General features: G+C 34.5%; 1 protein-coding gene across 9 annotated transcripts in view; it reads right to left on the bottom strand.

The window, feature by feature from the left end:
• Nucleotides 1–25,233, bottom strand: part of ADK (adenosine kinase) — a 484,687-nt gene that overhangs the window by 125,283 nt on the left and 334,171 nt on the right. For all 9 annotated transcript variants that reach the window (XM_060126259.1, XM_060126256.1, XM_060126254.1 and 6 more), the window contains one exon: nt 21,737–21,907. In XM_060126259.1, coding sequence (XP_059982242.1) covers nt 21,737–21,907 — 171 coding nt within the window. The remainder of the gene's footprint in view (nt 1–21,736; nt 21,908–25,233) is intronic.

Below are 25,233 nucleotides of genomic sequence, written 5' to 3'. Positions count from 1 at the left end.
TTGAAACACAGTACCAAGTACCGTTCAGTTGTGACAACACTGCTTGGTAGGTTTGTATCTTTTCACCCATTTTGTAGCTGATCTAAACGTCCTGAGCAACAAACAAAAGTTCTACTAATTCATTTTGTGGTATTCCTTGTGGTGCATTTTGGGGTTCAGCATATCAAGAAATGTAAACTCTCAGTTTAGCATAACAAATATGAAATTTGATTATGAAAGAGTAAACTGAATTTGCCTCCTAACCAGAATTTCCCTCCTGGAAGAGGCAAAAACTGAAGAGGTAATTTTTATTTTATTTTATTTATTTTATTTTATTTATTTATTTATAGCAGTCATGCTGCTTTATTTTTATTTCCTTTCTTTTTTTTTTATACAGCAGGTTCTTATTAGTCATCCATTTTATACACATCAGTATATACATGTCAATCACAATCTCCCAATTCATACCCCCACCCCCACCTGCTGCTGCTTTGCCCCGTTGGTGTCCATACGTTTGTTCTCTACATCAGTGTCTCAATTCCTGCCCTGCAAACTGGTTCAGCTGTACCATTTTTCTAGGTTCCACATATATGCATTAATATATGATACTTGTTTTTCTCTTTCTGACTTACTTCACTCTGTATGACAGTCTCTAGATCCATCCACGTCTCTAAAAATGACCCAATTTTGTCCCTTTTTATGGCTGAGTAATATTCCATTGTATATATGTACCACATCTTCTTTATTCATTTGTCTGTCGATGGGCATTTAGATTGCTTCCATGACCTGGCTTTGTAAACAGTGCTGCCATAAACATTGGGGTGCATGTGACTTTTTGAATTATGGTTTTCTCTGGGTATATGCCCAGTAGTGGGATTGCTGGGTCATATGGTGATTCTATTTTTAGTTTTTTTTTAGTTTTTTTTTTTTGCAGTATGTGGGCCTCTCACTGTTGGGGCCCCTCCCGTGGCAGAACACAGGCTCCGGACGTGCAGGCTCAGCAGCCATGGCTCATGGGCCTAGCCGCTCCGCAGCATGTGGGATCTTCCCAGACCAGGGCACGAAACCTGTGTCCCCTGCATCGGCAGGCGGACTGTCAACCACTGTGCCACGAGGGAAGCCCTATTTTTAGTTTTTTAAGGAACCTCCACACTGTTCTCCATAGTGGCTGTATCAATTTACATTCGCACCAACAGTGCAAGAGGGTTCCCTTTTCAACACCCTCTCCAGAATTTGTTGTTGGCAGATTTTCTGATGATGCCCATTCTAAGTGGTGTCAGGTGATACCTCATTGTAGTTTTGATTTGCATTTCTCTAATAATTAATGATGTTGAGCAGCTTTTCATGTGCTTCTTGGCCATGTGTATGTCTTATTTGGAGAAATGTCTATTTAGGTCTTATGCCCATTTTTGGATAGGGTTATTTGTGTTTTTAATATTGAGCTGCATGAGCTGTTTATATATTTTGGAGATTAATCCTTTGTCCGTTGATTCATTTGCAAATATTTTCTCCCATGCTGAAGGTTGTCTTTTCGTCTTGTTTATGGTTTCCTTTGCTGTGCAAAAGCTTTGAAGTTTCATTAGGTCCCATTTGTTTGTTTTTGTTTTTATTTCCATTACTCTAGGAGGTGGATCAAAAAAGATCTTACTGTGATTTATGTCAAAGAGTGTTCTTCCTATGTTTTCCTCTAAATAGTGTCCAGTCTTACATTTACGTCTCTAATCCATTTTGAGTTTATTTTTGTGTATGGTGTTAGGGAGTGTTCTAATTTCATTGTTTTATATGTAGCTGTCCAGTTTTCCCAGCACCAGTTATTGAAGAGACTGTCTTTTCTCCATTGTATATCCTTGCCTCATTTGTCATAGATTAGTTGACCATAGCGGCGTGGGTTTATCCCCAGGCTTTCTATCTTGTTCCATTGAACTATATTTCTGTTTCTGTGCCAGTAACATATTATCTTGATTACTGTAGTAATCAGGTATAGTCTGAAGTCAGGGAGTCTGATTCCTCCAGCTCTGTATTTTTCCCTCAAGACCACTTTGGCTATTCAGAGTCTTTTGTGTCTCCATACAAATTTTAAGATTTTTTGTTCTAGTTCTGTAAAAAATGCCTTTGGAAATTTGATAGGGATTGTGTTGAATCTGTAGATTGCTTTGGGTAGTACAGTCATTTTCACAATATTGATTCTTCCAATCCAAGAACATGGTATATCTCTCCATCTGTTGGTATCATCTTTAACTTCTTTCATCAGTGTCTTATACTTTTCTGAATAAAGATCTTTGATCTCAAAAGGTAGGTTTATTCCTAAGCATTTTATTCTTCTTGTTGCAGTGGAAAATGGGAGTGTTTCCTTAATTTCTCTTTCAGACGTTTCATCATTAGTGTATAGGAATGCAAGAGATTTCTGTGCATTAATTTTGTATCCTGCAACTTTACCAAATTCATGGATTAGCTCTAGTAGTTTTCTGGTGGCATCTTTAGGATTCTCTATGTATAGTATCATGTCATCTGAAAACAGTGAAAGTTTTACTTCTTTTCCAATTTGTATTCCTTTTATTTCTTTTTCTTCTCTGATTGACGTGGATAGGACTTCCAAAGCTATGTTGAATAATAGTGATGAGAGTGGGCATCCTTGTGTTGTTCCTGACCTTAGAGGAAATGCTTTCAGTTTTTCACCATTGAGAATAATGTTTGCTGTGGATTTGTCGTATATGGCCTTTGTTATGTTGAGGTAGGTTCCCTCTATGCCCACTTTCTAGAGAGTTTTTATCATAAATGGGTGTTGAATTTTGTCAAAAGCTTTTTCTGCATCTATTGAGATGATCATATGGTTTTTCTCCTTTAATTTGTTAATATATTGTATCACATTGATTGATTTGCATATACTGAAGAATCCTTGCATCCCTGGGATAAATCCTGTTTGATCATGGTGCATGATCCTTTCAGTGTGTTGTTGGATTCTGTTTGCTAGTATTTTGTTGAGGATTTTTGCATCTATATTCATCAGTGATATTGGTCTGTAATTTTCTTTTTTTGTAGTATCTTTGTCTGGTTTTGGTATCAGGGTGATGGTGGCCTCATAGAATGAGTTTGGGAGTGTTCCTTCCTCTGCAATTTTTTGGAAGAGTTTGAGAAGGATGGGGGTTAACTCTTCTCTAAATGTTTCACAGAATTCACCTGTGAAGCCGTCTGGTCCTGGACTTTTGTTTGTTGGAAGATTTTTAATCAGAGTTTCAATTTCATTACTTGTGATTGGTCTCTTCATATTTTCTGTTTCTTTCTGGTTCAGTCTTGGAAGGTTATACCTTTCTAAGAATTTGTCCATTTCTTCCAGCTTGTCCATTTTATTGGCATAGAGTTGCCTGTAGTAGTCTCTTAGGATGCTTTGTATCTCTGTGGTGTCAGCTGTAACTTCTTTTTCATTTCTAATTTTATTGATTTGAGTCCTCTCCCTTTTTTTCTTGATGAGTCTGGTTAATGGTTTATGAATTTTGTTTAACTTCTCAAAGAACCAGCTGTTAGTTTTATTGATCTTTGCTATTGTTTTCTTTGTTTCTATTTCATTTATTTCTGCTCTAATCTTTATGATTTCTCTCCTTCTGCTAACTTTGGGTTTTGTTTGTTCTTCATTCTCTAGTTCCTTTAGGTGTAAGGTTAGATTGTTTATTTAAGATTTTTCTTGTTTCTTGAGGTAGGCTTGTATAGCTATAAAATTCCCTCTTAGAACTGCTTTTGCTGCATCCCATAGGTTTTGGATTGTCATGTTTTCATTGTCATTTTCTCTAGGTATTTTTTGATTTCCTCTTTGATTTCTTCAGTGATCTCTTGGTTATTTAGTAACGTATTTTTTAGCTTCCATGTGGTTGTGCTTTTTACATTTTTTTTCCCTGTAACTGATTTCTAATCTCATAGCATTGTGGTCAGAAAAGTTGGTTGATATGATTCAATTTTCTTAAATTTACTGAGGCTTGATTTGTGACCCAAGATGTGATTGCTCCTGGAGAATGTTCCGTGTGCACTTGAGAAGAAAGTGTAATCTGTTGTTTTTGGATGGAATGTCCTATAAATATCAATTAAATCTATCTGGTCTACTGTGTCATTTAAAGCTTTTGTTTCCTTAGTAATTTTCTGTTTGGATGGCTGTCCATTGGTTTAAGTGGGGTGTTAAAATCCCCCACTACTATCGTGTTACTGTCGATTTCCTCTTTTATAGCTATTAGCAGTTGCCTTATGTTTGAGGTGCTCCTATGTTGGGTGCATATATATTTATAATTGTTATATTTTCTTCTTGGATTGATCCCTTGATCATTATGTAATGTCCTTCTTCGTCTCTTGTAACATTCTTTATTTTAAAGTCTATTTTATCTGAGTATTGCTACTCCAGCTTCTTTTGATTTCCGTTTGCATGGAATATCTTTTTCTATCCCCTCACTTTCAGTCTGTATGTGTCCCTAGGTCTGAAGTGGGTCTCTTGTAAACAGCATATATATGGGTCTTGTTTTTGTATCCATTCAGTGAGCCTGTGTCTTTTGGCTGGAGCATTTAATCCATTCACGTTTAAGGTAATTATCAGTATGTTCCTATGACCATTTTCTTAATTGTTTTGGGTTTGGTTTTGTAGGTCCTTTTCTTCTCTTGTGTTTCCCACTTAGAGAAGTTCCTTTAGCATTTGTTGTAGAGCTGGTTTGGTGGTGCTGAATTCTCTTAGCTTTTGCTTGTCTGTAAAGCTTTTGATTTCTCCATCAAATCTGAATGAGATCCTTGCTGGGTAGAGTAATCTTGGTTTTAGGTTCCACCCTTTCATCACTTTAAATATGTCATGCCACTCCCTCTGGCTTGTAGAGTTTCTGTTGAGAAATCAGCTGTTAACCTATGGGAGTTCCCTTGTATGTTATTTGCCATTTTTTTCATTGCTGCTTTCAATAATTCTTCTTTGTCTTTCCTTTTTGTCAATTTGATTATTATCTGTCTCAGCATGTTTCTCCTTGGGTTTATCCTGCCTGGGGCTCTCTGCACTTCCTGGAGTTGGGTGGCGATTTCCCTTCCCATGTTAGGGAAGTTTTCGACTATAATCTCTTCAAATATTTTCTCCAGTCCTTTCTCTCTCTCTTCTTCTCAAACCACTATAATGTGAATGTTGTTGCATTTAATGTTGTCCCAGAGGTCTCTTAGGTTGTCTTCATTTCTTTTCATTCTTTTTTCTTTATTCTGTTCTGCAGCAGTGAATTCCACCATCCTGTCTTCCAGGTCACTTATCCGTTCTTCTGCCTCAGTTATTCTGCTACTGATTTCCTCTAGTGTAGTTTTCATTTCAGCTATTGTATTGTTCATCTGTTTGTTGTTCTTTAATTCTTCTAGATCTTTGTTAAACATTTCTTGCATCTTCTCGATCTTTGCTTCTATTCTTTTTCTGAGGTCCTGGATCATGTTTACTATCATTATTCTGAATTCTTTTTTGGAAGTTTGCCTATCTCTACTTCATTTAGCTGTTTTTCTCAGATTTTATCTTGTTCCTTCATCTGGTACATAGCCCTCTGCCTTTTCATCTTGTCTATCACTCTGTGAATGTGGTTTTTGTTCCACAGGCTGCAGGATTGTAGTTCATCTTGCTTCTGCTTGAAGAGGTCATTTTTAAATTAATACCATGCTGAGAGAAAAACGTGTGTTTCCCCATGTTGTAAAAAATTAATTTTGTACAAACTATGAACCCTAGTTGGCTTGATGCTTTAATAAAAGAACTCTATTTGTGAAATTAAGAATTCTAACTTAAAAAAAAAGAATTCTAAGTTAATATGAATAATTAGTAGTAACATGAATAAATTAGTACTAATATCCACTCTATTAACTAATGTTTCCGTGCTTAATATTTAGTTTTATTCAGGTCAGTTACTAAAAACACACATCACCTCTCAAAATGTATTATTCATTATATAATGTTCAAAAGGAATAGTAATTTAACATTATAACAACAGTCATGGGGACAGCATACCTATTTGGCTTAAAAATATCTAACATCAATCCTATGAGCATTCATATTTTAGAAAGAACATTAGCACACCCTTCCTCGGAAAAGGAATTGACAATAGGAGGAACCAATCATCTCTTGACTATAGGAAAAGATGATAGGTTTAAATCTTCTGTTTTCTAGATAGCAAAATGTGAAAAGAGGGAGCTGAAGTTTCAGTTCCCTAGTCTCCCTTCTCTACAGTATGGATTGAGACCAGAGAGTAAGAGGGCTGACAAAATACTTTTGGTGGAAACCAGGGTCCCCTGGGCTTGTGAAATTAGTACAGGGTTACCACAAAATTGAGGCTCTTAAAACAATTCACATGAACTGGGACCTCTAAGCCAGACCTGAACTCCATACGTGAAAACACATTGCAGATTCTTATTTTGAAAAAAGTTGAGAGGAAAAAGATGGTGATAAGTGAGTGACTGTGTAACAGCAGTGTTAACATTCTAAAAAGATTTTAGAATACAGATATAGAACACAGTGCCTGATATAGAATATGCTCTCAATAAATCGTGGTCAAACTGAAGGATAATATTATATTACCTAAAAATATTTTAAATGTGTTACATACAGTCTAAAATAGTTACAAAGTTTAGTTTGGTGGATTCAGATTTAAGATCAAATTTTAAATCCTAAATCTTTCTAAGATCAAAAGTGGTGATTAAGCAGGACAATCATATTTAAAAAGACAACTATTCTCTGTAATTTGCAAAGGTTCAATCTCCCAGCAAAGGAAAAAACTCATTCATTCATTTATTGAATGTTTAATAAATACATATTATTTGTTAGGCAGTAGGACTATAATACTGAATGGAAGTCTGCTGTGAAGGAACACATTAGTGTAAGAGAAAATACATTAACAAGTAATTACTAAACAATGTAAGTATTAAGAAAAAAGTCTTATAATTACACACAAAATATCAAAAAATCAAATTTAAAAAATGACTAAGTGAATGAGGGGGGGAATTTAAAAAATGACTAAGTGAATGAGGAGAGGAGGTGAGGGAAGTAATATATGAACTGAGATATAATGGATAAGTAGAAGATAGCCAGACAGAGTTGGAGAGGGGTAAGGATAAAGACAGAAGGATTAGAATATGAAAAGACATGAAGGCAAAAATAAATATGGTGCATTCTGGAAACCATGAGTAGTTAGGTAGTGCAGGAGAAAGAGGGATTTGAAGGAGAAATAATAGGATAAAAATACACTGGATAAAAATATAGGATCAGGGGCTTCCCTGGTGGCGCAGTGGTTGAGAGTCCGCCTGCCGATGCAGGGGACACGGGTTCGTTCCCTGGTCTGGGAGGATCCCACATGCCACGGAGCGGCTGGGCCCGTAAGCCATGGCCGCTGAGCCTGCACATCCATAGCTGGTGCTCCACAACGGGAGAGGCCACAACAGTGAGAGGCCCATGTACCGCAAAAAAAAAAAAAAAAAAAAAAAATATATATATATATATATGATCAGAAAATAAAACTATATGATGAGGATTCATCCATATTCATTGAATGATTTTAGACAAACAAGCAAAAATGAGATGGAAGTCTTTACAGTCTATACCTTAAAAAATGATCACTTTTTAAATTTTTTAGATTATTTTTCCTGTGCTAAAATGAATTGGCTAATAGGTGCTGAATCATGTTATAGTCTTAATTCAGTTTAATTCTTGCAGCAATCAAGTTTTTGAAAGAAGGCTAGAATTTGACACTTCTAATGAATTCTATTTGTCGGCAGTGCCTTAAGAATAGTTAATATCTAAACATTAAAATAACCCCATTAGAAAAAAATTCACATATACTGCTGTTGGGAATGAAAACATTCACATATACTGCTGCTGTACCTTTCTTGGAGAGGAATTTGGCAGTATCTAACAAAACTACACATGCACTTATTCTGTGACCCAACAATCCCACTTCTAGGAAGTTACTCTGAAGAAATACCTCTAACAACATAAAACCATGCATGCACAAGGTTATTTATTGAAAGATTGTTTTTAACTGCAAAATACTGTAAATAACCTACATGTCCATAACCAGAGGGTGATTGAATAAACTATGGTACATTCACATAGTTGGGTAAATACAGCTATGAAAAAGATGAGAAAGATCTCTATGAGCTTTTATGGAATGACTTCTAAGATATATTTAAGCAAAACAAACAAACAAACATTTCTAAGATATATTTAAGCAAAACAAACAAAAAACCCAAAAAACAAAAAGTAAGTGCAAAGAGAACCTACAGTGTGCTATATTTCATGTAACAAAGAAGGAGATATGAAAAAATATACATTCTGCTGGTAATCTGTGCTAAGAGAAATATAGGAATGTGAGTCAGAATACCTACAGGGTGGGTGGGAAGAAACAAAGGAAGAAAGAAGCAGAGAGAGAAGAGGTCCTGGGACACTTTTGAGGAAATTTTTTTGTATAGTTCTTATGTTTAGAACCATGTAAATATGTCATATGCTTAAAAAAAAACTGTACATAAATACTGAATTCTAGTTCATAAATATGTTTTTCTCAGCAAGTATTAGCTATCTATTATTGCATGACAAATTACTCCAAAACTTAGTGAGTTAAAACAACAAACATTTATTACCTCATAGTTTCTACAGATCAGGAATCTAGGCATGGTTTTGCTAGGTGCCTCTTAATCAAGGTCTTTCACAAGGCTGCTAACAAAGTATAGGCCAGGGCTGCAGTCATCTTATGTTTGATTAAGGGAACATTTGCTTCCAAGTTCATTTATGCTCATTCATGTAACTCTCAGGTCCTCATTGGCTACTGATTTGGGGACATCAGTTCTTGACATATGAGTCTCTCTTTAGGGTAACTCAAAGCACGGCAGCTTGCTTTCCCAAGAGTGAAGGCTCCAGGGACTTCCCTGGTGGTCCAGTGGTTAAGACTTCACCTTCCAATGCAAGGGGTGTGGGTTTGATCCCTGGTCAGGGAGCTAAGATCCCACATGCCTCGGGGCCAAAAAACCAAAACATAAAACAGAAGCAACACTGTAACAAATTCAATAAAGACTTTAAAAATGGTCCACAATCAAAAAATCTTAAAAAAAAAAAAAAGAATGGGGGCTTCAAGAGAAAGTGAGCAAGACGGGGAAAATGAGACAGAAGTCATAGAACTTTTGTAATCTAGTTTTGGAAATGACATGTCATCAATTTTGCCATATTCTATTTGTTATAAGTTACTAGCTCCAGCCCCACAGTCAAAAAGAGAACACTACATGAGGTCATAAATACCAGTAGAAAGGGATCAAAGGGGAATATTTTATAGGATGTCTATCATAGTCCGTCTTCTAGCCCCTAATTCATGTCCCTCCCGCATACAAAATACACTCAACCTTCTCCTAAGGGTGGTTTTGCAATTCTGAAATTATAGGTACTTTAGATTTGAGCAAATGAGTCAATAAATTGCAGATAATGAAAGCCAGGTCTTACTGCCAAGGAAAGGAAATATGAATAAGGAAAGAAGGAAGTTTAGATTTAACCTTGTGATGCTGGATTGCAATCTGAGTTTTCCTTTCAGCCTCATGATTTTTAATACAAATATAGCTAGTTAGGTAGGTAGGTAGGTAGGTAGACAGACAAATAAAAAAGTGTGCGTGTGTGTGTGTATATATATATATATATATATATATATATATATATATATATACACACACACACACATGTATTTCTTAGGTCTGTTTGCTGAGAGGGCCCAGAAGATACCCAGTAGCACTGAGCACACCTAGTTCCCAGCTCTTGGTTTCTAAGTACAATTTCTAATAAACCAGCCTTCAAGGAACCAGAACTCTACGAAGAAACAGATGATTCCAGGGCTGAGACAGGCAAAAATACAATATGAACTTGGAACAACTTGTGGTGCCAGAAAGTAAAGAAGTGCTAAAAAATTAATCAGGGCGTATCAAAAGAACAGAGGAGCCAAGATGAGGGAGCTCCTAATGGCCAAAACTGAGATAAATGGAGAAACAAGTAATGATTTTAAAAGGATTATAGCCCATAGAATAAATATCCATAAAGTATACTGATATAAACAAATAAATTAATAAGTGGACAGGGAGCATTTCTTCCTTACACAGAATTCCAATTAATAAATGTAAGAGGGACTTGCCTGGTGGTCCGGTGGTTAAGAATCCATCTTGCAATGCAGGGGATGCCGGTTCGATCCCTGGTTGGGGAACTAAGATCCCACGTGCTGTGGGGCAACTAAGCCCACACACCACAACTACTGAGCCCAGCACCACAACTAGAGAGCCCACGTGCTGCAACTACAAAGCCCACACACTCTGGAGCCCAAGCACCACAACTAGAGAGAAGTCTGTGCACTGCAACGAAGAGGCCGTGTGCCACAACTAAGACGCAATGCAGCCAAAAAATAAGAAAATAATAATAAAAAATAAATATTTTTTAAAATGTAGAAGAAATGATGGGAATAGAAAAATCACCATTTGGTAAACACGCAGTAAGTGCTGGAGGCAAGAATTATCAATGAAGGCTAAAAGTAGTGGGTGAAAGTACATTGAAAACACAAAATATGTACATAATCTCTTGTAAATATTTCCCAAGATAATTATTAATTAAATTAAAAGGGAAAAATGGTAACTTTAAAGTGCGTACACTGGATCAACATCTTCTTAACCAAGTGATCAATGTCAATATCATCAGTAATGAGACAAGCTGATATCTTGATATAATGTATGAAAAAAGACAACAGCATTTTGAGGTATTCTTGTCAAAAAGAACTATGAAAACATATCAGTTAATCCTACATCGAAGGACCTTCCATACAATACAAAATAACTGGCCTGTACTTTTCAAAAGTGTAATAGTCATAAAAGACAAATAAATACTAAGAAATTGCTCCAGATTAAAGAAACTAAGGAAACATGGTAAGTAAATGATAACTGAGACCCTGGATTGGATCTGGATCAGAAAAAGGAGGTTAGGAGCATTCCAAATGTGGACATTTACATAACTATTTTAGAATCATCTAAGCTAGGAATACTGTTGATAAAATACTATTAACTAATCTATAAAACCTATTTAAAATTTGCCAATTATCCTCCTAATGTCAAAGAAGAAAGGCACAAAAAAATTCAAGCTGAGTCAAAAAACGGATTTTCTAAATATAGTCCTGGTATCCTTCTTCTGTCATATAAATTTAGTTTGTATTTACAAGCATAAGTCAATTTCATTATAATTTTAGTAATAAGAAAATTTAAAAATTCATTAAATAGGAAGTTTAAATATTAACTCATTACCTTTATATCATGGCATACTAGACAAATAATACTAAAATAGTCACAAATTTATAGTACAGTATCTAAAACATTCAAATAAAAAGAGTAATTGAAATACTGAATAACACAGAAAGACATCTGCATAAAATATGATTAACTCCATAGCAATTCAAACCATTTCAAATTACAGGGTTTTTTTTTTTTTTTTAAACCAATGATGAGTTTGGGAATGATTTGAAAACCTTTCATCTTTAGAGGCAATGTAGCTTGGTAAGGGGAGGGAGATGAAGGGAGTAAGAAAAGAAGGGTATGTTGGTGGGGACTGAAAGAAAGGAAAGAGAAAAGGAGAGAGTGAAGTAGAAAGGAAGGAAGAGACACACAAAGCTTATAGTTAAATAGTCTTTGGCTCTTTCCAAATCCTTCTCACAGCACATCTTTACAACATGCCACTGACATTAGAAGACTCCCTTGTGCTACAGTGAATCTCATTTTTTTTTTTTTCCAGGTGAGTAAAATATATCAGAAAGACCCAAAGGAGAAAGTTGAATCCAGGAGATAAGCAGCAATCTTACAATGCCACAGCCCTATCTTAATTGAAATTTCATTATCCTTAGCAGAAAATACATCAGAATTTTATATGAGCACCATAAGTTTTAATTTTTTTGAAGGGGTTACGTATCTTCTCTGAAACATCATTTCCTACTTTCCTGGACTGATCTTATAACAACCTTAGATTTTTATCTGTATCATAGGCTCCTCTCACTTTGTTTGCTTATAGTAAAGAGAGAGGAATGGAAAGATCTATAAGAAGAGTCTCAGGAAGGTGACTTCCATCTTATCCTTGGAAGAAACTAGTCACTTTTGTATAATTACAAGGGTAGAATTACCATTTTAGGGATAGCCCTATTCCCCACATTCAGGTTGGAAACACCTTGATATGAGGAAAGAAAAGACCATCTCTTCTACTGTCAGAATATGGATCTGGTGACACCCTGCCTCTCTGAAAATGTTTGGAAATCATGTATCCTAAGGAATTAGATTTAGCAAAAAGATGTAACAATTCAAAAAGGAATTCCCTGAGGATAAAATGTACAGACTTGAGAGAGAAAGGAAGTTTTTCCCATAATCAAAAATAATACCTTTATAAAGAACAGTAAGTCTCCTAACTAAAGAGAGACTATCTGAATGAAGATGTATGCATTCATAGCACTTATTATATTTGGTGCACATAATTTAAGGATTTACACAGATTTTCATAGTGAAACAGCAAATTACATCTTTGTATAGACACTGACAGACTATTTCAGATAAGACAGAGTTTACCAAAGGTTATTTACAATTAAAGCACTATTGCTGTTTTCCAATTATTAATTTTTGTTATTTTAAAAAGAATCAATGGCTATTAGAAAGATTAAGGATTTAAGAGTGTAAACAATAAATATCAATAAATGTCCCCCTCCTCTCCCAGCAAACTATATAAAAGAAGAAAAAGTTAACCTAATCCATCTGCTTTAGTAAAAAGATGATCAGGGTTTACTTATAAGGAGACACAGCCATTACTCAGGTTTAGAAAACATGGATTCAAGTAATTAAAGCCAATTATACGTTTCTTTCAGAATGTCCCGATGCATCATTTAGCTTTCCTGTTTTTGGCTATACATCACTATACCAATATGATTTAAGAGCTACTCAGCCACAACAGAAACAACAACAACAAAATTGCAGAACTTTGTATATTGCTTTGTAATTCATTCATTGATAAGGTAGATATTTTTTAAAAAAGTTAAATCATCGCTTAGTAAAGAGACAGTAATTTCAATTTTCCTAGTCTGCACTAGAGGTTTTTAACATACTGAATCCTCTGTAGGATCAATAGGTTTAAAATGGATTTCCCTGCAAGAAAATGTACAATGTGGGAATAATGCCAGCAGAAGGAGGGATGAAACAGATTATAAACATAATCTTTATAAACAGAAATCATCTGTGAGATTCAAACACTAGGTCTATGTGGGAGAGTTTTATCTAAAATGTAACATTCTTAATATGTATGAAATAAATAAACTGAATTCTTCTGCCCAATTTTCAAGCTGTATTTTACTGTTTAAACTTAATCTTAAAAGCGCATTGTACCGGTAATGTGACGTTTCACTGTGGAATTAAGTGGTAACTCTTGACAAAGCAGTTATTATCATGAGATAATTGACCTTGTTTGAGAGTTAAGTATCCTGAAGCAAAGTTGAGTGTACTTAATCCTGGCAGGTTAATTATCTAGTCGTTATGGAGCCTTGAAAAGTATTACTCTTAAGAACCATTTGCAAGATGACACTATTCAAAAAAAGTTCTTAATAAAAATGAAAAACAAGAATAATCAAGTTCTTTAGTCATGTACTGCTAGATTATGACTACAAAGCAGACTGCATTAGCAGGCATCAATGAATATAATTACCTGCATGTAGAATGTCCTATTTTAAGCTGAGTCTAGGTAACAAATGGTTGTCTAGGTAACAAATGGTTGTCGCAGAAGGGAAACGCTTTAAACTTTAAAGATGTCAGAAAGAAATTAAAAATACAATGTAACATTTAAATAATTTATATATTATGGTAGTTTCAAAACTACCTTAACAAGGACAACCAATAAATTCAGATGTGTAGTTTAAAATTATAAAATGCAATTTAACTGGTTACCAAGAATTTTTAATTGAGCCAACATGAAAATTTATCACTATGCGTCTCTGAATCTCAGTTAAAAGCAAGTCACACAAATCAAAATCAGAATGAGATGCTATATTACACTCCTTAGGATGGTTATTGCCAAAAAAATGGAAAATAGCAAGTGTTAGCAAGGATGTAGAGAAATAGGAACCCTTGTGCATTGCTGGTGGGAATTGTAAAATGGTGCAGCTGCTGTGGAAAACAATTTGGTGGTTCCTCAAAAAGTTAAAAAGAGGATTATTACCATATGATCCAGCAATTCCACTTCTACATACCCAAAAAACCTGAAAGCAGGGACTTGAACAGATACTTGTATACCAGCAGCAGCAGCATTATTAACAAAAGTCAAAGGTAAAAACAAACTGAATATCCATCAATGGATGAATGGATATACAAAGGGGAAACTGTGATACATGCTACAACATGGATGAACCTTGAAAACACTATCTTCAGTGAAATAAGCCAGACAAACAACTATTGTGTGATGCTACTTTTTGAGGTACATAGAATAGGCAAATTCATAGAGAAAGCCAGTAAAATAGTGGTTATCAGGCACTGAGGGGAAAGGGAAATTAGCAGTTATTGTTGAATGGGTACAAAGCTACTGTTCTGGAAAGATAAAAAAGTTCTGTGAATAGACAGTGGTGATGGTTGCACAACACTGTCAGTGTACTTAAAGCCGATGAATTATACACTCAAAAATAGTAAATTTTGTTATATATTTTTTACTGTGATAAAAGAAAGAAAAAAGTAAATTACATCAGTTAATAATTTATACTTTGTTTTTATCATATTAATGGAGTATCGGTATTCCTGTGAATACTTCTATTTTGTTTCAGAATGAGCTCAACCAAATATTTTCAGATATTCCTTAGAGAAGAATACCCTTTTCCCTGGGCAAATCAAACAGAGAAAAGAAACAGTAGGGGTGAAAGAAGAGAAAAAAAAATCTAGCTTGTAAGGCATTACAGTTGAGCCTGTTAACAATGAAAAGAATAACTATCGGGCTTCCCTGGTGGCGCAGTGGTTAAGAATCTGTCTGCTAATGCAGGGGACAGGGGTTCGAGCCCTGGTCTGGGAAGATCCCACATGCCGCGGAGCGACTAGGCCCGTGAGCCACAACTACTGAGCCTGCGCGTCTGGAGCTTGTGCTCCGCAACAAGAGAGGCCGCGATAGTGAGAGGCCCGCGCGCCACGATGAAGAGTGGCCCCCGCTTGCCACAACCAGAGAAAGCCCTCGCACTGAAATGAAGACCCAACACAGCAAAAATAAATAAATAAATTACTAAACTCCTACCCCCAACAACTAAAAAAAAAAAAAAAGAGTTGGATATTAAAAAAAAAAAAAGAATAACTATCTAAAATTAATGTTTGGGATTATATTATTCTAGATTTCAGAACAAGGACTTGCTGATTTATAGTAAAATTGGTCAGTGTTACTGACTATTAGAACATCTGAGAAAAATGAATCCACAGTTTTTGTAAAAAACATTTTTAGGCTCTAACAAAAAATTTAAAAGATCTTCTAGTATTTCTACACAAATCCTTCACTTTACGTATAAGGAAATGGAAGGAACAGTAGTTAGCTAATAAATCAGCAAATTGATTAAATTTTAAAAATTTAATTTAAAAATTCTATAAACATTTTATTAATATATATTGATGTATCATTTGCTAATATTTAAAGTAGGGTCAAGACTTTTAATGTGTGTATGCTGACTGATATTCTAGAGCCTTTCTTATAGAATCAGATCCATAATTCATGGTTTATGAATTTCACTTTTAGTTTCTTTAAAGGAGAGTCAAAACTTGAAGACTTCTATGGAGTACTCCCGAGTGCAGCTATTTATAGGTTCTTCTTCCTTTAATCTTTAAAACTTTTCATGCCCACACCTAATTCAAGAACAACTTTTTAAAGCAATTTGTCTTTACTGAGTTTTGTACCCAAACTTAATTCATTAAACTAATTCTCACTCTATTTGCACTCTATTCTATTTTATCAGATTATATAATCATTAAAAGCAAATTTGTAGGAAGAGAAGTTGGTCTATCAGAGAACAGCCTAATAGCATAATAGTTTTTCCTTATTCACTTGGAACTATTTATTATGTTTTATCAAGGGAATGGAGAGTACATGTTATTCAAGCAAGTTAGTTAAGTGAAACTTAAGAGAGGAATAATATCAATACTGCTAAGAACACCTTCAACACTACCTAACAAAAACTCAGCACAGTTGACCTTTGAACACCACCAGTTTGAACTGCACGTGTCCACTTATATGCAGATTTTTTTCAACAGTAAATACTACGGAACTACAGGATCTGCCGTTGGTTGGAACCTCAGGTGCAGTGGAACCATGAGTACAGGGAGCCGACTATAAATTATATGCAGAATTTTTATCGCCTTTAGAGGTGGCAACCCAACCCCCTGTGGTTTTCACAGGTCAGCAGTACTTTCTATGGACCACCAGGGAAGTCCCTCACATTTTCATTTAACATTGGTTCTTTAGAGCTTTTTATATGAACAACTCTAATTTTCCCCATTTTTAAACTTATGTAAATGGAATCACACAGTACATATTCTTTCAAAAAAGCTTTATATGGTATAATTCACATATAATGATCTGCACAAATTAAAGTATCTAATTAGATAAGTTTTGACACATGCATAAAGTCCTGAAACTACAGCCACAATCAAGATAAGGAACACATTCATTACGTCCAAAAGTTTTGTTATGCCCATTTGTGATCACTGCCTCACAGCACAACTCCTTCCCAGGCAACCATGAATCTGCTTTCTGTCACTACAGTTTGAATTCTCTAGAATTTAATTTAAATGGAGTTACACAGAATGTACTTTTTGTCTGGCAGCTCATCTTTCACTCAGTATAAATCTTCTGACATTCATCCATGTTGGTGCATGTATAAATACTTCATTTCTTTTATGGACTAGTATTCTTGCGTATAGATATACCACAGTTTGCTTATCCCGTCACCAGTTGATGGACACTGAGTTGCTTCTAGACTTTGGATATTACAAATAAGAGTTCCTACAAGCATTTGTGTATGTGTTTATATGTACATATACTTTCATTTCTCTTGCGGGGGGACAACTAGGTCATATGGTGGGTTATATATAACTTTGTAAGAAACTGGAAAACTATTTTTCAAAGTAGTTGTACCATTTTGCATTCTCACCAGCAGTGTATGACAGTTCTATCAGCTTGTGCAAATATCTTGTATAGTCATACTTTTTAATGTTGGACACCTGAATAGTTGTTGCATGTTGTATGGGCTGAAGTTTTGCTTTTTTGGATATGGATATTCAATTGCTATAGCATAATTTGTTAAAAAGACTATTATTTACAGAATTGCTACTGAAATTTTGTTAAAGAATCAACAGTTGGTCTATTTCTGTACTATCTCCTCTGTTCCATGGATCTATTTGCCTATCTTTAGGGCACTGCCACACTGTATTGACTACTGTAGCTTTATAAGTCCTGACACCATGTAGTGTAGGTTCTCTGATTTTTTTTTCAAAGTTGGTTTGACTATTTTAGTCCAGTGTTTTTCCATATTAATTTTAGAATATGCTTGTTGACTTCTAGAAAATGAACAAACAAAAAACCTGTTGGAATTTTAAATTAAATTATGTTGAATCCAAAGACCAATGTGAGACCTGACATCTTCACAATAGAGTTAAAATCCATGCACATGCCCTCTCTCTCTACTTAGTTCTTTAATTATTCTCAACAATGTTTTACAGTGTTCAGTATACAGGTTTTGTATATCTTTTGTTAGATTTATCCCAAAGTATGTTATATCTTTTCATAGTAATGGAAATAGTAATTTTAAATGTCAATTTCTGCGTGTTTGCTGCTACTATATAGAAATGCAACTGGTTTTTGTGTGTTTATCTTGTATCCCACAACTTTGCTAAACTCATTTTTATTTGTAATAGCTCTTTGTAGATTTCAAAAGATTTTTCTACAAAGATGATCACGGTGTTAGTAACAGAGACAGTTTTTCTTCTTCCTTTCTAATCTCGATGATTTTCATACCTTATTAGTACTGACTAAAACCTCCAGTACAATGCTGAATAAAAGTGGAAAGAGTGAACATCCTTGCTTTGTCCCTGATCTTAGAGGAAAGCATTCAGCTTTAAATCATTAAGTATGATATTAGCTGTACATTTTTTGTGGATGTCCTGTATTGGGTTGAAGAAGTTCCATTCTATTCTTAGTACTCTGAGGACTTTTTATCAGGAATGGATGTTGGATTCTGACATAGGTTCTTTTCTGTGTCTATTAAGATGGTGATGTTTTTTATTTTTACAAAGGTGAATTATATTGATTGGTAAACCAACCCTACAGTCCTGGTCATGATGAATTATCCTATTACTGGATTGAATTTGCTAAAATCACGGGGGGAAAATGTCAAAATCCAACATCCATTCCAGATAAAAAGCCCTCAGATTACTAAGAATAGAAGGGAATTTCTTTAACCCAATACAAGGCACTGTATGCATATTGGGATAATATTGTTAGGAGGGACAAAAGGAGCCTCACTCTAGACTAATTTTGCACCAGTGGTGCTCTAAGTACTCTGAAGCTCATGAATTATGAGGTTCTCTACTCTAGCTAGTAGAATAAGAATGGTTACAGGCTCTCTGTGCACTCTGAAGATTATTTGCTAGTATCTTCTCAGGTGGTTCTTTGCCCAGCCTTCATTAGTTTCCTCACAGCTGATCAAGTACTCAGCTGAAAGACTTGGGTGGGACTCTGCAAATCTCCTGTGTTCTCTCTCTATGCAGCTCTTTCCTTTCGGGTACTATGAATTGCAAACTCCAGCTGGCTAGCTGTTAGATTTCCTGAACTTCCAGCTCCATCTCTTCAATTCAAAGAGACTGCCAAGCTCTACGTGGGTTCTCCTCTGTGCAATGGCCTAGAAATTCTCTTCAAGTGGTAAGTTGGGTTAATCATAGGGCTCATCTCATTTATTTCTTGTCTCACAAGGATCACTGTCCTTCATTATCTGTGAAGAGATAGCCTTGGTGGACAAGTTCTTCTTCTTTTTTTAAAATATACTTTCTGAGGTTATCAGAAAAGCTTTAAAACATCATTAGTAGTACACAATCCTATGAAAAGGAAAGTGGAACTAGGTAGAAAATAAGAGTCAAGTGTGTTTGGTTTTAGCTAAGTGCTGACATTTTGAGAATTTATATTAAGCACAGTAGATTTGTTTTTTTTTTCTTTTTTTTTTTTGTTTTTTTCTTTTGAGGGAGAAAGAGGGGGAGAAGGACAAAGCAATCCTGTATGTATTCCCTGAGAAATATATTTCACACTTCATTGCAATTTAGAAATGAAATGTCCCTTGTTTTCCTAGAGAACCGAAGATAGTTTATTATTACTTGAGTATTCAAGGAGAACAATGAAATATGAGATTAAAGAGATAAAGCTCATAATAACATATTTGTTTTATAATCAAATATGGTATCATTTTATTTATCCTCATTAAATTTCATCACTTAATTGGTATTTCCAAACTATTAAAATTGTTTAAAGTCTCATTTTGACATTCAATTTACTTGGTATCTATTAACGTGTTGCATTATTTACATTCTGTGCGTTTGCCTTATCTACAAATACAGCTTTATCTGAATCACTGATAGTTTACTTGAGCAAACACTGAAGCATATCACTAGAAATCTATTAATTTATCGGAGGACTTTTTGAGACTGGTTCAGTAAACTATCAAATATATCTAATTGCCCTGTATCCAATATTTATTATTCTATAATCCATATTATGACAAATCATCTCAAATATACTATACATCTACTGTTTATTGGTCTGCCATAATAGGTACTACATATCTGTTGAATTCATATGAATAGCAATCGTACAAAAAAAGTAAAAAGTTATCCTGACATGACTTGTAACCAGGTAGTAGCTTGTAATTTTACTACTTCCTCTTCTAGGTAGGGAAAAATAATTTCTTTAATAATCTATACAGTACTAACTTCTAGTCAAACTTTACCAATTTGTAGAATCAATCAATTTTTTAAATTGTGGTAAAATATACATAAAGTAAAATTTTACCACTTTAACAATTTTAAGTGTTAAATTCACTGACATTAAATATATTCACAATGTTGTGCAATCATCACCACTATCCATTTCCAGAACTTTTTTTCATCCCAAATAGAAGCTTTGTACTCATTAACTAACTCCCAACTCCCCTTTTCCCCCAGTGACTAGTAACCACTATTCTGCTGTCCTTCTTTATGAGTTTTTCTATTCCAGATACTTCATTTCAGAGGAATCCTTATAGGAAAACCCAATAGGTGTCTGCTTGTATCTGCCTTATTTCACTTAACATAATGTTTTCAAGATTCATTCATATTGTACCATGTAACAGAATTCATTCCTTTTAAAGGCTGAATAATATTCCATTGTATGTATATACCAGATTTTATTTATCTATTCATCTGTTGAAGAACATTTGGTTTGTTTCCAACTTGTGGCTATTGTGAATAATGCTGCTAAACATTGGTGTAAAAGCATTTGAATCCCTGCTTTGAAGGTTTTTTGGTTATACCTAGAAGTGGAATTGCTGGATCATATGGTAATAATTCTCTTTTTAACTTTATGAACAACCACCAAATTGTTTTCCACAGCAGCTGCACCATTTTACATTCCCAGCAGCTATGCACAAGAGTTCCCATTTCTCCACATCCTTTCCAGTACTTGTTATTTATCATTTTTTAATTTTGAAAACAGCCATCCTACTGGGTGTCAAGTAATATCTTACTTTGGTTTCATAAGCATTTCTCTAATGATTACTGATGGTGAGCATCTTTTCACATGCTTATTGGCCCTTTGTATTGATATATCTTCCTTGAAGAAATATTTATTTAAGTCCTTTGACCATTTTTAGATTAGGTTGTTTTCTTCTTGTTGAGATGTATTTGAGTTGTTAAGATATATATTCTGGATACTAATCCCTGAACCGATATATTATTTGCAAATATTTTCTACCATCCATGGGTTGTCTTTTCACTTTCCTGATAGTGTCCTTTGATGCACAAAAGTTTTTAATTTTGATGAAGTCCAATTACTTTTTCTGTTGACTGTACTTTTGGAGTTTTTTTAAACAATGAAGACCATTTTGATATCATCAGCATTTTCTGCAAACCTAATTATTCTTGGGCCTCTATTCTTTTCTATTCTTCAATGTCTCTGCCAAACTTTTAGCATTGTTCCCTGGTTCTATAAATGCTTTCCATCTTTTTTACATATGTTTTACAAATGTGAGCTCTTATTAAAGAGTTTTCTGTGTGCTCTCCAATGCTTTTTATTTTTGTTAAGGCTCCTCCTCATTTTCTTTTTAATTAAGGTTATTTGAGGTTGATGTTAAGGGCAAAGGATGAGGGCAAGGGTTGACTGATAAATGTGATGAAAATGTTTTTTATCCTGCTTGTGGTCACAGTCACATGACAGGTATGCATTTGCAAAAGCTCACAGAAATGTATAAGAAGAGTGAATTTCACTACATGTAAATTATAAACCTGAATAACCTAATCCTTTAAAAGACTAATTTTTTACTGTGTAAGAAATTAGTATATTCTGAAGGAAATACTAAAAATACTGAGTTAGAGTGGTCCAAACTGAGGCAGTTTTACTTAATTCTCAAGTACACAGTTTTTATTTATATATTTCTAAACATATACACAAAGAGAAACCAAACAAACCAGGTACTTTAAAAAAAAAATTACTCACCGTCTCATTTCCAAAGAGTATGTCAACATAAGGCATAACTTTCATCAATGATTCCTTGTAGAACTGACTAATAAATGGTGCAGACAGATTCAAAGTGAAAATTCTGTTGTTTTCAGAAGCATGGTGAGCCACTTTTAAAACTGACTCTGGGGAAACTGTGAGAAAAAAACCCTGGATAAAGAAAAAAAGGAAGGGAAATTAGAAATGCTATCTCCACATAGTCACTCTCAGTGAGAATAAAAGAAACCTATACAAAATACAAAAGCCTATATAATGTAAACCTTAAAAATACAATTATAAAATGCAAGGCAGAAAAAAGAATTTGATGAGAAAAGTTTATCACATGAGTACTATATGCTTGATATATGCCATTACATTAGAGAATAAGACATTATTTATTTCATATTAGATTTGTATATTCAATACTGAAAGAATTCTAGGAATCTACATAAGAAAAAATATTTGAAAGGTCTCATTCAGGACAATAATTACTTTTAAATCAGACAAATAGTAATGAAGGCAGATTAGATCCTTACAGCTTCTTACAAACAGTTTGGATTCTTATTGTCAGGAAAGCTATATTTAAAAATACTATTTATCTGTATCTTAAACATTAGTAAGTCTTTTAAAACATATATTTACGCTTTCTAGATGCAATAAAGTATAAGCAAAAACATGGATGCTTATATGGAAATCTGGTTTGGATGATGCGCAAGGAAATGAAGGAGTACACAAAGGGCAAAAGAAGATAAAAGTTTGGAAGCCCAGCTGAGGTAAGAACACGAAGGGCCTTGAGTGGCAGTTCAGGAGTCTATTAGGTGGAGTGGGGATGAATGAAGGGTAATGAAGTTTTCCTTGAAAGAAAGGAGTAACAAGCTTAATAGGAGAATTCAAGGGAACATTACTCTGGACAGCAACAGTCAATAAAAGCCTGCTTTCGGCTTTGTAAAAGGAAATCATACTGGGAGTATTACATACTGGACTTAGCAATTGTTTAAGATGTGGGAGACAAAGAAAAAAGAGTCAAAAGATTACTAAGATTTTAAATCTGGTTCTACTATTAATAGAAATAGAAAAATCCAGGAATTCCCTGGTGGTCCAGTGGTTAGGACTCTGCGCTTCCAATGCAGGGGGCAAAGGTTTGATCCCTGGTCAGGGAACTAAGATGCCACATGCTGCGTGGCACGGCCAAAAAACAAAAAAACAAAGAAAAAAAATAGAAAAATACAGAACAAGACCTGGCTTAGACGTCAAAGAGAGTGTTTAGTTGTGGTCATACTACATTTGAGGTGTTAAGGGACTTCCAAATATATCAGAAAGCTGGACTCAGGAGAAAGGCCATGGAAGAAGGTGATGGTAAAAGAGGAGTTGTAATTACCAAGAAAGAAAGGTAGAAAAAGAAGAGGGCAAAGGACAGAATAGAGGAGAACCAAAATCAGGGGACAGAGGAAAGGAAAAAAGTAGAGTACAAGAGGAAGGCACACAAGAAGAACAGAAGCCATGACAGAGAAACCCAACAAGGGAAACTTTAAGAAGATACTTAAAGGCACCGAAGCTATCAATGGGTAGAGAGGAAAGGACTGAGCCAAAGTCACAGGATTTGATGGTTAGGAGAAAGTACTTAATGTATGAAGGTAAAAACAGATAGTTGTTTAAAAAGGAATGGTGAGAAAGTAAGGGTAAAGATAAATTATTTGGGGAGTTTTATCAGTGAATAATAATAGAATCATCTAAAATTCACTGAGCCATTCTTACAATCCAGGCACTATACTAAAAGCTCTATGTATATCAACTTGGTTATCATTTTTTCCTTACATAAACCTATGAGGTGGATACTGTTATTATTCTCTTTTTATGAATAAAGAAGGCAAGACAGGAAAATTAAGAAAGGTTTCCCAGATCCTAGAGCTTATGTGTGATGGAGTTTGAATTCAAGTGACTCCAGAGATAATTACCCTAGTTTTAGTAGATAACAGAGAAAAAAAGAGCAAAAAGATAATTTTAGTGGCAGAAGGGGAGTAGGAGAGTTGTTTTTAAGAACAGGGAAAGTTTAAGCATTTCTGCTCTTCAATGAAGGATCTACTGGAGAAACAGAAGAATGAAGAAGCAAGAGAGGGAGGATAATTAGAGCAAGGAACCAGAGGAAGTAGGGAAATGGGAACGAGAAGAGAAGAGCTACCTTATGTTAGAAATAACCATCAAAGTGTAAAGGAAACTTCTTTTAAAAGTTACAAAAAAGCTATTGAAATATTCACTTATAACTGAGGGACTAACCACTTCTATCTTGCAAACTCAAAGAGTTTAAAGAGAAACAAGATTATTTTTCTATTATTTTCAAACTTCAAAATGAATATTAAAAGAACACTAAAAAATTAATTTTCTGGCAGGAGTCATGTGTACTGGGATCCACCTTTGAAGGGTTTCTTGCGCTTACAAATTCTGAAATATTAAGAGAATTTTATACTATAATTGTCTTTTACTAAAGTACTGCTAATGAAATTCTAATAAAAACATTTTCCTATCACAGTAACATAAAATTTTCTCATCATTTAAAAATTCTAAGCCATTAATTCTTTACCAATATTCAATTGTTCTAAAAGGAAACATGTCTTAGTCTTAGGTAACATCATTTAATGTTTTCATCTTCCTTTCTAAACCAAATACCATGTCACTTGCAAACTATGAGCATCCAAGCTGCTTTGCTATTTATGTCACTTGGAGAATTAAAATGAACAGTTTCTATAGCATCTTGTCTCCATAGTAATATGTATGTACTTGCTTTTTAGTCTTTCATTTAATGAGGAGAGTTTAAAGCTCCCCCCTCCCCCTGTTTCTCCCCAAACTGTTTCAGCATGAAATAAAAACCTCCCAGAGCTAGCATTCTGCCAGCTGTGGATTAACCACAGACAGCCATAGAATGGTTTACATAAATAGTAACCTGGTCAAATAATTAGGCTTCTCACCAACTTCAGACTGAAAATTTGATCTGTGCTAAAATACATCTGATTGTAATTTAAGGTACAGAACAGTATGCCCCAGAGTCTAAATCTGGCCTCATTCCAAATGTGTATGTTGTATGTGTATTTTACTTTAAAATGCAACACAAGAGAATTGTGATGTGGACAGTAGAACTTCCATTTTCTTAATTTTACAAAGAATACACAAAAAACCATCAGCTTTTAACTGAGGCAAATTCACAATTTAAATTAATTCCATTTTTGAATGGTTTCTTGTTTTTCTTTAAGTAAATATTTAGTATTTAAACAATTTAGGATTTGTGCTTAGAGTGCACAGACTTAAAATCGATGCCAACCATAATTTTTCTTTCTAGATTTATATCCTTTGCTAGGCCACATGTTCCAGACCATCATATCACCAAAACAAAACTGTTATAACAAAATTTTTTTTCAAGTAACAGGTTTGTAATAAAAACAGGCCAATAATTTATAGAGCTGTAGTTTAGAAAAATACTCTATATAATCAACAAAAATCTTGTA

This window comes from Lagenorhynchus albirostris, chromosome 16 (genome assembly GCF_949774975.1).
Source record: "Lagenorhynchus albirostris chromosome 16, mLagAlb1.1, whole genome shotgun sequence".
Classification (NCBI taxonomy): Eukaryota; Metazoa; Chordata; class Mammalia; order Artiodactyla; family Delphinidae; genus Lagenorhynchus; species Lagenorhynchus albirostris.
This window is presented reverse-complemented; position numbering and strand designations above follow the sequence as displayed.